Source organism: Cololabis saira, chromosome 20 (genome assembly GCF_033807715.1).
Source record: "Cololabis saira isolate AMF1-May2022 chromosome 20, fColSai1.1, whole genome shotgun sequence".
Lineage (NCBI taxonomy): Eukaryota > Metazoa > Chordata > Actinopteri > Beloniformes > Belonidae > Cololabis > Cololabis saira.
Genome location: NC_084606.1, coordinates 21,038,713 through 21,054,361, shown reverse-complemented (window position 1 = coordinate 21,054,361; position 15,649 = coordinate 21,038,713). Strand labels below are relative to the sequence as shown.

Genomic DNA, 15,649 nt, shown 5'->3' with positions numbered 1-15,649 from the left:
AATACAATATGTTTCAGCTGATGACACGCAAAATGTTATAACTTCCTTCTTTTTTTATCATGCACTTATTAAACATTCACAGTCATCCACAGCATAATTACTTCAACAAAAGATAATTGGAGTCAGTAGTTTGCATATATAGGGCCTGATTTACTAAAGGTTTGCGTGCGTAAAAACGTGTGCAAACTTGGCATCACCCACAAAGCAATGTGCAAGCTGATCTACTAACAGCGTGCAAAGAGGACTGCGTCTCTCAAATGAGCAAAATAGCACACGCTATTCATTTAGTACTTTTGCCCTGATGAATAATCAATATGGGGCGTACCCGCCAGAAAGCGCTAAATACTGGGAGGGGAAAATGCAAATATCTCCATTTACCACCAGCAATGAGATTTACCAAGCCTGAAAGTTTTTGCGGGGATTGTGATTGCGTCTGTATTTAATACGTTCGAAAGGAAGGTGCTAATCTGCCCAGCATTACGCACCGATGCTTGTTGGTGCCTGATTTGAGGACTGGGGTGGGGATAGCTCATCTTGTGGTGAGGATTCTCCACATGCAAAAGGAGAAATATTTTAATTTGAATGTTAAATCGAGTATTATTCAGCAAAAGGTTGCCACAGGAGGCACATTCATTTTTTTATTTGTGATAATAAATAAATCACGTGTTTTCATGGAGAAAAAAGTGTTTCTTATTGTGCGCCTATATATACTTGTTCTGAAGTTGTCATACCCCGGTGTTGTGCCGTATTCAGCACCCCTGCCGTGAAAAGCACACCCTCGTCTGACAAAAATGATATTCTCATTCCGTGTCACGTTCTGTTTAGCGTCCAGTTTTGTGTTAATGATTCATGTTTAAATGCACTCATGGATTCCGCAATAGTCATACTTTCCCACAATCACAGTCACAGATAACAAAAATCGGGTAAATGGTTATTGATGTCATTAATTAATAGCCTGCTTACTGTGTTGTCTTCCATAATATTTGTAAATAGGCTATATATAATATAAACTCCTAAGTATGTGTTTGTGTGAGTGTGTATATATAAATATATTGAAGTGTCAGTGTGTTGTTTTTTTTCTTGGTCTACTTATCATTGAATATACGAGGGGGTGCTTTTCACGGCAGGGGTGCTGAATACGGCACAACAATTTGTCTCTTCCACTAATATCTCTAACTCCAACTCTTCAAATTTCATTTTGCGCTCGCAAACCGTAAGACACACAACACCTCATTTAAATACTGCTGTTTGCACCTGATATCAATTGCGCTCGCAATCTTAGTTGATCACCCGCAAAACACACAACAACAGCACGTGCAAACTTTTTCAGTGCACACGCAATTTAGTACTCTTTATTTAGGATCTTAGTAAATCGGGCCCAGAGAGTTCAGGTGATGATGAAACGGTCCAGAGATGTGGTTTGGAGCAACTCTCACGGACTTAAAAAGTTATAACACACAAAAAAAAAACTAAACTAAACACTCAAACTAATTGATCTGTGTGCTCTTCTTTACTCAGTCTGCCCACAAGTGACAGTTAGAGACAACTGGAGAGACAGATACAAGCAAGTAGAACAGGATCTCTTTTTATGAATAAACCATATGCAAGTCATTGACCAGCCAGGGTGTCCATGGCAACACCATGGAAGACGTTGCTGCTCTCCAATAATAGATAAATATATTAAAACATAAAAAAAATAATTGTTTTAAAAATAATACAGTATGCATGAAGATGTTTGCCAATGACTATTTTGATGACCCAAAATGTTATGGGGTTTATGTTTTATGAACTGATGACCTAAAAATGACCCCCACTGGAAAATGTGATGGAGGGAGCATCATGATTTGGAATCATCTTCTGGGGAAAATTCTTTTCCCAGAACGGCTGCACAATATTTGAGAAACATGTGATAACATACTTGAAAATGGTCTTTGGGTTTTTATGCTTTGCAGGTTAAATGGACCATTGGCAGTAAGCAGTCTATGAAAACACGGAAAATGAACTGTGATAATGTTTTATTACATGGTTTAAAGAAAGAAAACTGACTAAACTGCTTCATGCAACAACAAAACTGTTCATGTAAACTGGTATCTACACTCACCAGCCACTTTATTAGGTACACCCGTCCAACTGCTCATTAACACAAATTTCTAATCAACCAATCACATGGCAGCAACTCACTGCATTTAAGCATGTAGACATGGTCAAGACGATCTGCTGCAGTTCAAACCAGCATCAGAATGGGGAAGAAAGGTGATTTAAGTGACCTTGAACGTGGCATGGTTGTTAGTGCCAGACGGGCTGGTCTGAGTATTTCAGAAACAGCTGATTTGCTGGGATTTTCACCCACAACCATCTCTAGGGTTTACAGAGAATAGTCTGAAAATATCCAGTGATTGACAGTTCTGTGGGAGCAAATGCCTTGTTGATGCCTGAGGTCAGAGGAGCAAAACAATAAAACAAAAACAACCTGTTCTGTTGGTTCAAATAGTTTCTACAATTTTATAATCTACAATTGTAGAAACAGAACACATTTAGGGTTTCAGGATCTTGCTGAGAGACTGTGGCAGGGCTTGATCTGCTAATCTTGTTGGGGAATAACCTACTGCACCAGCAGACGGATGATACTTTTAAACCTTTGTCCACCAGTACGGTTCATTCGTAGTGGTATCACATGTTATATGAGCTCATAATCATTATAATTGAATTAGATAAATAAAACCTTAACATTTTTTTTATTTAAGGAAGTCCAGCTCACATAACATTTCTAATCTCACAAGAGTAATAAATTTACAAAACAATAATATGGTAATAATCAAGTTGTTTTCTGCCACTGAAACGAACATTAACTACACAGATAAGTTGAAAAGTACATATACAATAGGAATTTAGTATGATAATAAAATGGTGATAAATATTTTCTCCACTTCAGCTCTTGTTCTTGGTGTTTAAAAGGCAAACTTTTATGACGAGATAGTGTATGCCAATCCCTTTCATATGTTTGCAAAAAGTCATAAATAGAACAAGCAGATGGCTGATAATCACCTTCAACAGGTATCAAAGTACAGTCAAATGCAAAAATATGTAGATCCCCCGAAACACAAATACATACACAAATATAGGCCTGTTCTGTTCATTTCATTTGAACTATAGGTCTGATTTCATGAATGTTCTAACTCCAAAAAACATAAGACCTTGTTTTGTTCCTCCAGCATTTTCACTTATATCTGGGATCCAAACACAGCGCAGAGGTTGAAAAGTCTGATTACAGGCGGCCACACTAATACCTGGCCTTTGGTCCCTCTCTGCTTCCTGTAACTGTCACAGGTTGTGTTTGACTTTCGAGCGTCAGTGGTGAGCTCCTGTCTCTCATTCACCGCCTTTTTTTGTGTTTGTTTTGTCTTCTTTTTGGGTCTCACTCACTTCCTCCTGACTTCCTTTTGACTCTGACGAGGGAAAGAAAGAAGAGAAAAAGTACAGCAGGGTTAAAAACGGCACAAAAAACGCTAAAACCATGTGTTGTACTGGAAAGTGTGCCCGCCTGGTGGGCCTGATCCTCCTGCCTTCAGCTTTCATCTGCATGGTGGCCAACCTGCTGCTGTTCTTCCCCAACGGGAACAGTCTGGACAATGACCAGATCTCCCTCCAGGTCTGGCTCATGGGGGGATTAATTGGAGGAGGCCTCTTTGTGAGTACGACTCGTAGTTCATAGTTTGGTTGGGTTTTTCAGCCATGAACCTTTCCTCGTGTATGCTCATAGAATCAAAATCATTGTGAGGTTGGCGTTTGAACTTTGTTGAACTGTAATTATTAAATTCCTCACACTTTAGGTGTGACCTTTACTGAACCTGTAACAGGAGGGATTATTTTGTCAATTTAGTCAAGTCAATAATAAAAAAATGAGAAAAAATGTATTGTCCACTCTTTTAATAACCCACTCCTAAGCTGGAGAATTGTATGTTTATTACTGTTACAGCCATTTCATAATAAACTTGGTTGCAAATATAAATGATAAGAAAAAACTACTGCCATCATAATTCAGAGTAAAATGGTATTATTTTAGTTTGTATATTTGGTCTAGATTCACAAAAACGTGCAACATTTTCATAAATAGTTCTCACTGTTGCACTGTCACTTAAATCAGAGCGAGTCATCGCATCTCTTCCTTCCTCTCTGTATTATGTGCCATTGTTATGTTTTATTATTTAATGAAAGAAGAGAATATCTGAGTTATCGTAACATGTAAACTCACGGGGACGAACCGCATACACAGACCTGATTTTGTGAGATTCAGTACATATCAGCATGATATTGTGTTGAATACATGAGTCATTAAAACTTATTCCAACGAAGGAATCAGAGCGACCTTTGAATCTTGAGTTCATTTTCGCTCATGTTGATATCAAAGTTCGATCAAATGACAAGGATGTTCGGTCACTCCTCTTTTCTTAATTTAACTCTACGGACGTCAGTTCCCACCAGGAAGCAGGAGAGGAAAAATTAACTTAAAGCCCTAACTATCATAGCTAAACACCAAATTCTAATCTAACCTTTAGTGTGACTCTGAACTATCACAATAAAACTACATTTTAAGCCTTTCTAGTTCACTGATACCAACAGAATCACAAAATCATGGTGGTATCCCAAGTTTTCGACGTCTGAAATTTTGAAACAACTCAAAAGACTCTCTTAATGATTGCAACTACGTACAGTAGGCCATTCATTCATTCAGTCGCAAGCATTAACATTCAAAATTATTTCTTTTGAAAGATGTTTAACTTTGCATTTTATCACAGACATCACGTTTTGATTCAGAAAATAAGGTGATGCTTTATCTTTGTGATGTTCCAGATGCTGTGCCCGAGCTGCTCAGCTATCAGAGCCGGGGGCAAAGGTTGCTGTGGAAATGGTTGCTGCGGCAACCGCTGCCGGGTGAGTCATGTCATTTGAAAGATTACCAACAGATGCTATTGTTTGGACTGAACTGATAATGGAGATCGATAAGGGACCAAAAGGAAGACAAGGAAGGTGGCACATTAGCCTTGAAAATAATATCGTTAAAGGACCACATGCAGTTCAGGTTCACCTTTTAAAACTACTTTTTGCTAAATATGCCATGCAGAAGTAAAGTTCCTTGTGGGAAATCTCCCCACTTCTTCTTAATTATCAGGAACTATAGTTGAGTGATATCATTGTGGAGCCATTAAGTCTGAATGGTCAGATAGCAACATTACCTTTTCAAAGCGTAAAACCATTTACAAGCTGTTTTCGAGGGTTTCAATGGTCTATTTGCCCGTAAGCCACTTAAATGCGCATCAGGTGCCCTGCCACATCCATGCCATTCATTGCCTTAAATAAAACTGCTATTAAAAGAGAGGATGTTTGTGTAATTGATTATGTTGAACAGTTCTTCACATTTTAAACTTGTTATTCTTTTAAGTCCACAGTTGTAGTCTTTATAAGCTATATTTAGTTTGTGTCATTATAAATCCAAAGGAAACAAAACACACTGCTACTTTAAGTCTGATATACCTGGTGGAGTCGATTTTTATAATGAACAAGTGTAACAGAGATTTTTAAAGGATTTTTTCCACTATTATTTAGTTTTTTATCTCTTGTATGAATCTCTGTTTAGAGTAAGTAATTAATACGGGCTGAATTTAAGTATAGTGTTGGCCATATGTAGCTATTCGTGTTAATGAGGATCTTAACAGAGAACCTTTTACCAACATAAAAGAAAATAGAAAGTAGGACAATTCCTTATAACAGAAATCTAAGATCCTATTTCTCTTTCAGATGCTGAACTCTGTTTTCTCCTCTGCCTTTGGTCTCGTTGGAGCGATTTACTGCACGAGCGTGGCGTCAGCCGGTCTGGCGATTGGACCAAAGTGCCAGTTAGCTGATGATAGCTGGAATTATCCCTTTGAGAACATGGAAGAGTGAGTGATTATCCCCTCACCCCTTGCTTAAATGTACTTTTTACATGCACTGTAGGCACGGTTTATAAAAGAGATAATCATGGGTTTCTGAAGCTTTTGGTAGACTAAAAAAGTTCAGTTTGCAGTTGTTTTTCTTGTTCCTCTATTATCTTCATGCTCTTATCAGTTATATTCACCCTCTGAATGCTTTTTTGAGAAGCAGAACAATATCAGCGCTTCATGAAAAAGACATGTGATATTTATAACATCCTCTAGATGGCACACTGAACCAATTGTTTTTTCTTTATCAGTTCACTCAGTCAGCTCATGGAATGAAAACTACTAAAGCTTTATTGATTCTAAAACATGTTTGAGTTTTGAACCATCTAGGCTCTAATCAATCCCCATTTATCAGACTTAGGAAGACAAATTGGTTAGGAAGAACAAAACTCAATCATATCAATAGACTCTGATGCTCCAGGTGGAATTGGTGGGAAAAAGACCAACAAGAAGAAATTATTGAAATGAATGATGCAGAAGGGTGACAGCAGGTATTAACACCAAGAATCCGGTCTGACTGAGCTCAACTAGGTCTCCTCATTCTGTATATTAGTTGAAAAACTAATCAGAACAAAATAACACAGGCTAAGCTGCCTCCGTTTTAAATTTAAAGGCCTGTTAATGCACATGAGTCCGTTGTTAATAAGTAAGCCTGATGGCAGCTGTTTAAAGGGCACTAATTTTACAGGGGTGGAACCTAGTTTGATCACACAATGTACGGTAGGACATTCCTCGTGGTTCCTCCTGCAAACCTCTGTTTCTGTTTCCTTTGTTTCACTTCTTGTTTTCTGTACAAACGACAACTTAAAATAAGTATTTCAGTGAGATCACTTGACATATTACACTATTTCTAGCCACGTGAAACAGAAAGTATATTCCTGAAATTGTAGTATTTTCTAACAACCGGTACATGATTATAGAAAAATTCTGCTTGCCTGATCAAAACATCCATAGATGAATAAGATCAAGACATATTACACTGTGTCGTTTTTAAATGAATAAAACTATCAAAATGCAGAAGTCGTGCTCAAAAAAGTGGCTGCTGGTCATAAGAATTCATGTTTGAAGTTGTTTCAGCATGTAAAGCCAATGCTAAATAGGGGAGATATCAGCAGTGACCATCAATCTGCAGGGTCACAAGGCCATTTCCAAAGATTTTGTTGTCATACTGAGAAATATTATTTACAAGTAGAAAATATCCAAATTCAAGTCTTCCTAGGATTGGAAATTCCATCGATTTCACACAAGGATTCGGCAGTGCAGTAATCAGAAAAACTAAAGAACCAAGAGCTAGAAGTTGGACTCTACAGGCCACAATAAGCAGGTTAGATGTTAAAGTCAAGCATTGGGGCTCTTCTCTCTATAAAGGACATGGCAGCAAAACTTTGTCAACCACAGTCTTCAACATTGTTGAACAGACACAATGGACTTTCCTGGGGTCCGCTGGAGCCTATATCCCAACTATCTTCAGGAACAAAAACAGGGGTACATGTCAAACAGGTCTCCATGCACACTCATACTAACTCCTATTTTCAATTTACATCAGCAATCAAACTAACATACAGTTTGGCATGCGCGATGCTAAGTTACAACAAAACTTAGCCTCACTTGGATTCAGTCTTTCGTCCTGCAGTCATTAAATCCACCCTGAACTCTTTGGCAAGGTATTGGTTTGAATGTGGAGCCATCTGTTTAAGAGCTGGGCTGAAATCAGGCCTCGCATCATGACACAGCAGCACAGCAGCAAATCTGCAAAATGATTGCTGGAAAAAGAAAATAATCAAAATTTTGGAACGGTTCAGTCAAAGTCATTTTGACTCAGTAAATAATGACCCAATTAAATTGACAGATAGACTGACATAAAGATACTTTTTTCACATGAATGTATCTTCAGTGAGTCAATAAATCCTTTATAGTTTCAGCGACTTAAACTAGCCTGAGATGCACTGTGACCTAAATATCTGATTTAAATAATTGTGAGACTCATAATTAAAGCAGCAATTTATTTGGAATATTTTTATTTATATGTCTTGTTTGTTGTTTTATGTCGATCTAAACTTATAAAACACAATCTTTAGGGTCTTTCAGATTCATGTAAAACATAATATACATTGGAATTTCTTTAGAGCATAGAAATGTTTTATGTTCCTTTTATTTTATTTTTTACTCACTAATAAATAGTAATCATTTGTGAAATTTCTAAATAGTCCTTATAAAAGAAATTATGTCCATCAGTGTGGAAAATAGTGAACTTTGGTCCTGTTTACTGATAATTTTTTAATAGTTTTAGACCTTGTCCTGATATTACACCACATTTATCAGCTCATGGTTGAAAAATATGTTTCTGAGCAATAAAAGATTTCTTCTACAAGTCAGACTTGTAAGTGTAGGTCACTTTATGTCCAAAAACACACAATGGCAGCAAACATATGGCAAACTGGAGCCTTTCTAATGTTTTAGTAGGCTGTGTTCTGCAGTATCTTGCGTTCCTACTGACACGTCTGATTGGCGCTGAGTGGCGTTGCTTATGCTGCTCTGTGTGCGCTTGTCTTGTTTTCATTCTTGAATTTGCCCTCTGCTGCATAAGAAATTGGATCTGTGATCCACTCAAGAGTAAGAAGAAGCCTCTCTCAAGAAACAAGAAACCACATTTCCCAGAGTCACAAACTATTCCCTCAATTCTTCTCCAGTAATTTCCTCATAAAGGTGAATGCAACTTTTATGCTGTGCTTTCTCTGTGGGCCAAACGTGCTCCATTAACTTCCTGACTGACACATGTCCCCAGATTTAGTCATTGCATCTCTTTCTTCTCACATCATCAATATCATATTCTCTACAATGTTTTCAATGTACTCTCCTGGTCTTCCTCCTCACAGCGGTGGCAGCTACATTTCTAACGAGACTCTGTGGTCAGCGTGCAAGTTCCCTGAGAATGCTGTCATGTGGCACATCGTGCTGTTCTTCATCCTCCTGTTCATCGGCGTGCTGCAGACGGTGCTCTGCGGCATCCAGGTGGTCAACGGCTGCTTGGGATGCATCTGTGGGGACTGTCGGGACAGTAGAGATGTAAGTGAACATATCCTGAAACTTCACATAAAACATCACAGATTTGTCTGAGCCTCAGAGGTCATGAAAGTTAGAAACTAGGGTGATTGTTTTACTGAGGCTAAGTCAAGCGTTTTGAGCTGCTTTGATTGCATTTATGAATTCCTATCAGATGTGACGCTGATGGAAACAGGAAAGTGAACAAAAAAGTTTTAAAAAAGAAGTTTGTTTTCCTGTGTGCAAGGAAGTAAGTAAAATAACTATTATGGGACTGCACAAGACTGAATAGGAAAATGGCACATAAACAATAAATGTAAAGGCATAATTCAACATTTTAGGACACAGGCTTGATAGTAGCTGTAGAAATAAACAATTCATTTTGTCCAAGTTAAACTAGGAATATGTCATATGTTATTAAGTAAGTCGCAGTAAGTGGGTCCTAATGTTTTTCTACTTTGGAAAGAATAAGACAAGCTGTTAAAGTACACTGCAAAAAAATATTCTAAGATTATTTTTTTAAAGCCTTCTTTCAACAAAATTTTAAGAATATTTAAGACAATTTAGCTAGTTTTAATAGTTCTAGTCAAGAAAATATTTTCTTTCCTCATTGGCAAAAACATTTTTGCTTAAAATATGACAATTTTGACTTATTTTCTAAATAAAAACAAATATCTGTATGGGTCCAAACTTTCTTTTGAAGGAGCTTTGTTTGTATTTTAATATGAAAGGTTAATTATTGCTAAAATTAGACCCAGCTAGTTGTTGTTTTGCTGCTAAAAACAGGCGTGTTGGCACTTCACACTTAACAAAGTTGTCACTGAGCATGTAACAGTCGTCATTGAAATCCACCAAATACCAGCAACAACTATCATGCTTAAATAACATATGACCATTTTAAATTGGATAACAAATACAGGTTATTCAAAAGGTTATAAAGAAAAGAGTAAAAACATTTTGGGGGGGCTTGTCCATCCAGCAGCGAAGCAGGAACATTCAAATTAAACTCATATGGATCATTTGAGCAAAATTCACCTCAAAACAGACTTTGAAACCTGAAATGTACACGTAGGCCTATAGTATTTAAAATGGTTAGCTTTAAACACCTCAAACTAAAATGTAAGAATATGGTTACTTTAATTTGTACAATAACCACTCATTGTGATTCGAGTTAGCTTAGCTGCTAAAAAGCTGCTAATTTTAGCATCTTATCTATAAATCTTATAATCTAAAATAGCTCTAGAATGTATGTCTCAAATGTCAAACTATTCCATTAAAACCTGTACAATTTGAACATGGTACCAAGGTTGATTCAGGTTGGTGAATAACTAATGAAGAATAAACAGGAGGAATCTCACAGAGACACATTTCTTTCTATACCGATCAAATGAGTAAGCTAACAGCTTTACAAAATGTGTAGAAAGAATGGAAACGTTTACACGTGCTATGGAAACAAAAACATGTATGCAAAGGTTGAATATTAATCTTTGTTTTAGCACATGGCTGAATGCAAACTTTGACGACAGTTATCTTTCAACATCCACTGACAAAGTCTAAAAAAATAAAAAAATCGTAGTCAGATGGTGCAGTCGTGACACGTTCAGTGAACTTCACTATCTAAGGTGTACAAATTAACATGCTGCACACATTTATTAACAACCTGGTTGCTCATCTGCAACTTTTCTTTTTGAAATGTGACTTCTGTGCCGTACAGGATGAGAGTGGATTGTGAAACTGAAAACCTGCTGAAACCGGCCTTCACCAGAAAACATCTTCAGGGACAAAGGCTTCTATAAACAAGTTGGCTGAGATTTTGACACTCTTTGATACTTTTGTTTCTAATATTGATTCTATAATCATTTTCAAAAGTATTAAAGGTTTATTCTTTTGTTTTTGTTTGTCTTAAATTGTAGTATTCTTGTATGTATTGCCCGACGCTCTTTGGTTGAGGTTTTTTGCTGAATTAAAAAATAATTTCTTGACGAACATCCAGTATGTGAAGTTTAAGGATCAACTTGTATCTGTAAATAATCATATTTACTCTGAAGGCATACAGTGTTTACTGGATACATGTGACTCTCCAATAAAAACTGTGGATAAATTGAAAGAAAGCAGAGTTTCTTTTGAGGTGTGCATCATTAACAACATTTTAAGGAAGCTTAAGTTCAGTTTAATTTAAAAGTACTAACTGAGGACTTTAGTACTATACTATAAATAAGTAAACACGATTGGTTTATATAATTCTGTATTATTCTCAAAAATACTAAACCTGAAACATGTCCGTATCAGTAGCAGTACATTACCATAATATATGTTTACTCATTTAATACCCAACTTATCAATCAAATGAGTATTTCAGTATTTGACCTAAAAAGCTGCAAGCAGTATGAGTCAACATAAAAGCATGGTTATATGTATGTCTGAGAACCTGAATGCAGATAAAAACTGGGTCAGCTCAAACAGAAAGAAGTGTAATAAATGCAAGATCTGCTTGCGGGCTGAGAGACGGATTGGCACGGTAACAAAACCCGAAGGCAAATCAGAGATCGAGATCAGACACGTTTTACAAAACCTCCTCTGACATGGCAGGTCGGGGTTTCTCTAATACAGTACGTCATGTACTGTATGTTGGCCGACCAAGGTTAGTGCTCACCACAGATAATACCTACATTGAGATATTAGGGAGTGATCAGCCACCATGAGCTTGGCAGTCAAACATCAGTTTGACAGAAATCTCATGGGAGATTTCATAATGGAGCATGTGTTCGTGGGGAGCACTGGAAAGGGAGAGAACAGTCGTACTTGTAGGAGGGCCCTTCAAGACTACTTAGTTTCTCCACGAACAGTGATGTCATCAGATACCCAGCTGATTGGGATGCTCCCTCACGGCCGATGGACAGACTTTTTATAAACCAGCTCTTCTCAGCTCCTTGTGACGTGTGTATGTAGCTCCTGTTTTGTATAAATATTACAAGACAGCAGCCGTTAAATCAGGGTTTGTAAGGTCGGTGAACACTGTAATAAAGTGAAGAGCCCCGTGGAAGCTTCAGTACTGGTGTGTTTCTGAGTTTCTCACCACCACGTTTATTTCACCTACCAACTGAGCTAGTTTTCACTGCCACACACGACGCCGTACCTGTTACATCTTATTTCAAATAAAAACCGATGTGACTTCATCCACAAATCCCTTATTCTGTTTTTAAATAGAACTTAGTTGTATAATCGGAGTGAATCATGTAAAGGGTTTTATATGCATGCAAAATTTTGCCTGTGCTAGCTTTCAGGTGTCAACCACAGACTGTAAAATGCAATGGATGAAGCATTAGTCATGTGACCCATTGGTTTCTGGAGAGCAGTTTTGAGGCCTCTTTTTGTGCTACTGTGCACAGCCATGTTGCCCTGGAAGCTGACAGGAACAGGCCAATCGTCTGTCAATCAAAGTTAGCTGTGGCTGCCAACTCCTTCAGCTGATCAACATAAAAGCATGGTTATATGTATGTCTGAGAACCTGAATGCAGATAAAAACTGGGTCAACTCAAACAGAAAGAAGTGTAATAAATGCAAGATCTGCTTGCGGGCTGAGAGACGGATTGGCACGGTAACAAAACCCGAAGGCAAATGAGAGATCGAGATCAAACCAGTTTACAAAACCTCCTCTGACATGGCAGGTCGGGGTTTCTCTAATACAGTACGTCATGTATGTTGGTCGACCAAGGTTAGTGCTCACCACAGATAATACCTACATTGAGACATTAGGGAGTGATCAGCAACATCTTAACCCCCTTAGTCCTGATCTGTAGACTTGGAGCTTTAAGGTGGATGTTGGGGTGGGGTTTATCTTTTTTTTTAGAGCAACAGTGAGCTTGGCAGGCAAACATCAGTTGGGGTCATGGGAGATTTAATAATGGAGCATGTGTTTGTGGGGAGCACTGGAAAGGGAGAGAACAGTCGTACTTGTAGGAGGGCCCTTCAAGACTACTTTGTTTCTCCACGAACAGTGATGTCATCAGATACCCAGCTGATTGGGATGCTCCCTCACGGCCGATGGACAGACTTTTTATAAACCAGCTCTTCTCAGCTCCTTGTGACGTGTGTATGTAGCTCCTGTTTTGTTCATATATTACAAAACAGCAGCCGTTAAATCAGGGTTTGTAAGGTCGGTGAACACTGTAATAAAGTAAAGAGCCCCGTGGAAGCTTCAGTACTGGTGTGTTTCTGAGTTTCTCACCACCACGTTTATTTCACCTACCAACTGAGCTAGTTTTCACTGCCACACACGACGCCGTACCTGTTACATCTTATTTCAAATAAAAACCGATGTGACTTCATCCACAAATCCCTTATTCTGTTTTTAAATAGAACTTAGTTGTATAATAGTTGTATAATTGGAGTGAATCATGTAAAGGGTTTTATATGCATGCTAAATTTTGCCTGTGCTAGCTTTCAGGTGTCAACCACAGACTGTAAAATGCAATGGATGAAGCATTAGTCATGTGACCCATTGGTTTCTGGAGAGCAGTTTTGAGGCCTCTTTTTGTGCTACTGTGCACAGCCATGTTGCCCTGGAAGCTGACAGGAACAGGCCAATCGTCTATCAATCAAAGTTAGCTGTGGCTGCCAACTCCTTCAGCTGATCAACATAAAAGCATGGTTATATGTACAGTATGTCTGAGAACCTGAATGCAGATAAAAACTGGGTCAGCTCAAACAGAAAGAAGTGTAATAAATGCAAGATCTGCTTGCGGGCTGAGAGACGGATTGGCACGGTAACAAAACCCGAAGGCAAATCAGAGATCGAGATCAAACCAGTTTACAAAACCTCCTCTGACATGGCAGGTCGGGGTTTCTCTAATACAGTACGTCATGTACTGTATGTTGGCCGACCAAGGTTAGTGCTCACCACAGATAATACCTACATTGAGATATTAGGGAGTGATCAGCAACATCTTAACCCCCTTAGTCCTGATCTGTAGACTTGGAGCTTTAAGGTGGATGTTGGGGTGGGGTTTATCTTTTTTTTTAGAGCAACAGTGAGCTTGGCAGGCAAACATCAGTTGGGGTCATGGGAGATTTCATAATGGAGCATGTGTTCGTGGGGAGCACTGGAAAGGAAGAGAACAGTCGTACTTGTAGGAGGGCCCTTCAAGACGACTTTGGTTCTCCACGAACAGTGATTTCATCAGATACCCAGCTGATTGGGATGCTCCCTCACGGCCGATGGACAGACTTTTTATAAACAGCTCTTCTCAGCTCCTTGTGACGTGTGTATGTAGCTACTGTAATAAAGTAAAGAGCCCCGTGGAAACTTCAGTACTGGTGTGTTTCTGAGTTTCTTACCACCACGTTTATTTCACCTACCAACTGAGCTAGTTTTCACTGCGACACACGACGCTAGAGCTGGGTATCATCACTGACCTCCCGATACGATACGATTCCGATACACTAGGTCCCAAGACGATACGATTTCGGATACGATACGATTCGATATCGATATTCTGGTTACAATAAGGGAATAACATGATCCTTCCACGCGCCATGTCCGGCCAGAGAAACCCCACCCTGCCTGGTGAAAAGAAGCAGCCTGCTCACTCCTCAAGTAAGGAGGAGACTTGAGCTCAATGCAGGGCCTCCCGGGGCTGGTAGATGGAGCAATGCCCAGGACTGACTTAGGTAGGAGCATTGGGTGATAAAATGGGGGTAAAAATCGGGATTAAAAAAAAAAAAAAAAAATTTTTTTTTTTTTTAAATCGATACTTGGATTTATGTATCGATAATCGTTCCTACACATGCATATCGATAAAATATCGATATATCGATATTTTTAACCCACCCCTACACGACGCCGTACCTGTTACATCTCATTTCAAATAAAAACTGATGTGACTTCATCCACAAATCCCTTATTCTGTTTTTAAATAGAACTTAGTTGTATAATAGTTGTATAATTGGAGTGAATCATGTAAAGGGTTTTATATGAATGCAAAATCCTGCCTGTGCTAGCTTTCAGGTGTCAACCACAGACTGTAAAAAGCAATGGATGAAGCATTAGTCATGTGACCCATTGGTTTCTGGAGAGCAGTTTTGAGGCCTCTTTTGTGCTACTGTGCACAGCCATGTTGACCTGGAAGCTGACAGGAACAGGCCAATCGTCTATCAATCAAAGTTAGCTGTGGCTGCCAACTCCTTCAGCTGATCCCCGCCAAAAAAGCTGCAGATCTGCTGTCAGATATTTACAGCAGAGTATACCATTTTCACCATTACTTACACTAGATTAGTACAAACTGCAGAGCTTGGTAGCATGCCGAATACAGACGAGGAAGTGATGATGGCTACCCATTGGTTGAGCCGACTGTCAATCAATCACATTTTAAATAAATGTATTGCTTTATATAAATTATCCTTACATGTTACAAAGAGAATCATCCCCCCCAGAGTTGTCATGGGTGTGAAATCCAATGATTGAGACCAAAACCGTTTTTCGATTTTTTTTTCTGCTCTAAAGTTGGACATTTTGACATGGAAATCAGTGGAGATGGAGTTTTGGAGCCATCCTCCAGTCAGTCAAACAACTGCAACAACTTAAGACTCAACCTGTAAGTTAGATTGCTGGCCTTTGATATCACCCCATT

General features: G+C 38.6%; 1 protein-coding gene across 1 annotated transcript; it reads left to right on the top strand.

Moving 5' to 3' along the window:
• Window positions 1–3,319: 3,319 nt before the first annotated feature.
• Window positions 3,320–11,131, top strand: tm4sf5 (transmembrane 4 L six family member 5). Its single transcript, XM_061710538.1, has 5 exons — window positions 3,320–3,688; window positions 4,852–4,932; window positions 5,797–5,939; window positions 8,855–9,044; window positions 10,735–11,131. The coding sequence occupies exons 1-5, from the start codon at window positions 3,515–3,517 to the stop codon at window positions 10,750–10,752; spliced, it is 606 nt and encodes a 201-aa protein (XP_061566522.1). The 5' UTR covers window positions 3,320–3,514; the 3' UTR covers window positions 10,753–11,131.
• Window positions 11,132–15,649: the final 4,518 nt, after the last annotated feature.

Excerpts from the sequence above, each read along its gene's own strand:
- tm4sf5 (XM_061710538.1), top strand. The coding sequence starts at position 3,515 with ATGTGTTGTACTGGAAAGTGTGCCCGCCTGGTGGGCCTGATCCTCCTG. Across the intron at positions 3,689-4,851 it reads TAATTGGAGGAGGCCTCTTT|ATGCTGTGCCCGAGCTGCTC; the intron begins GTGAGTACGACT and ends GTGATGTTCCAG. Across the intron at positions 4,933-5,796 it reads GCTGCGGCAACCGCTGCCGG|ATGCTGAACTCTGTTTTCTC; the intron begins GTGAGTCATGTC and ends TTTCTCTTTCAG.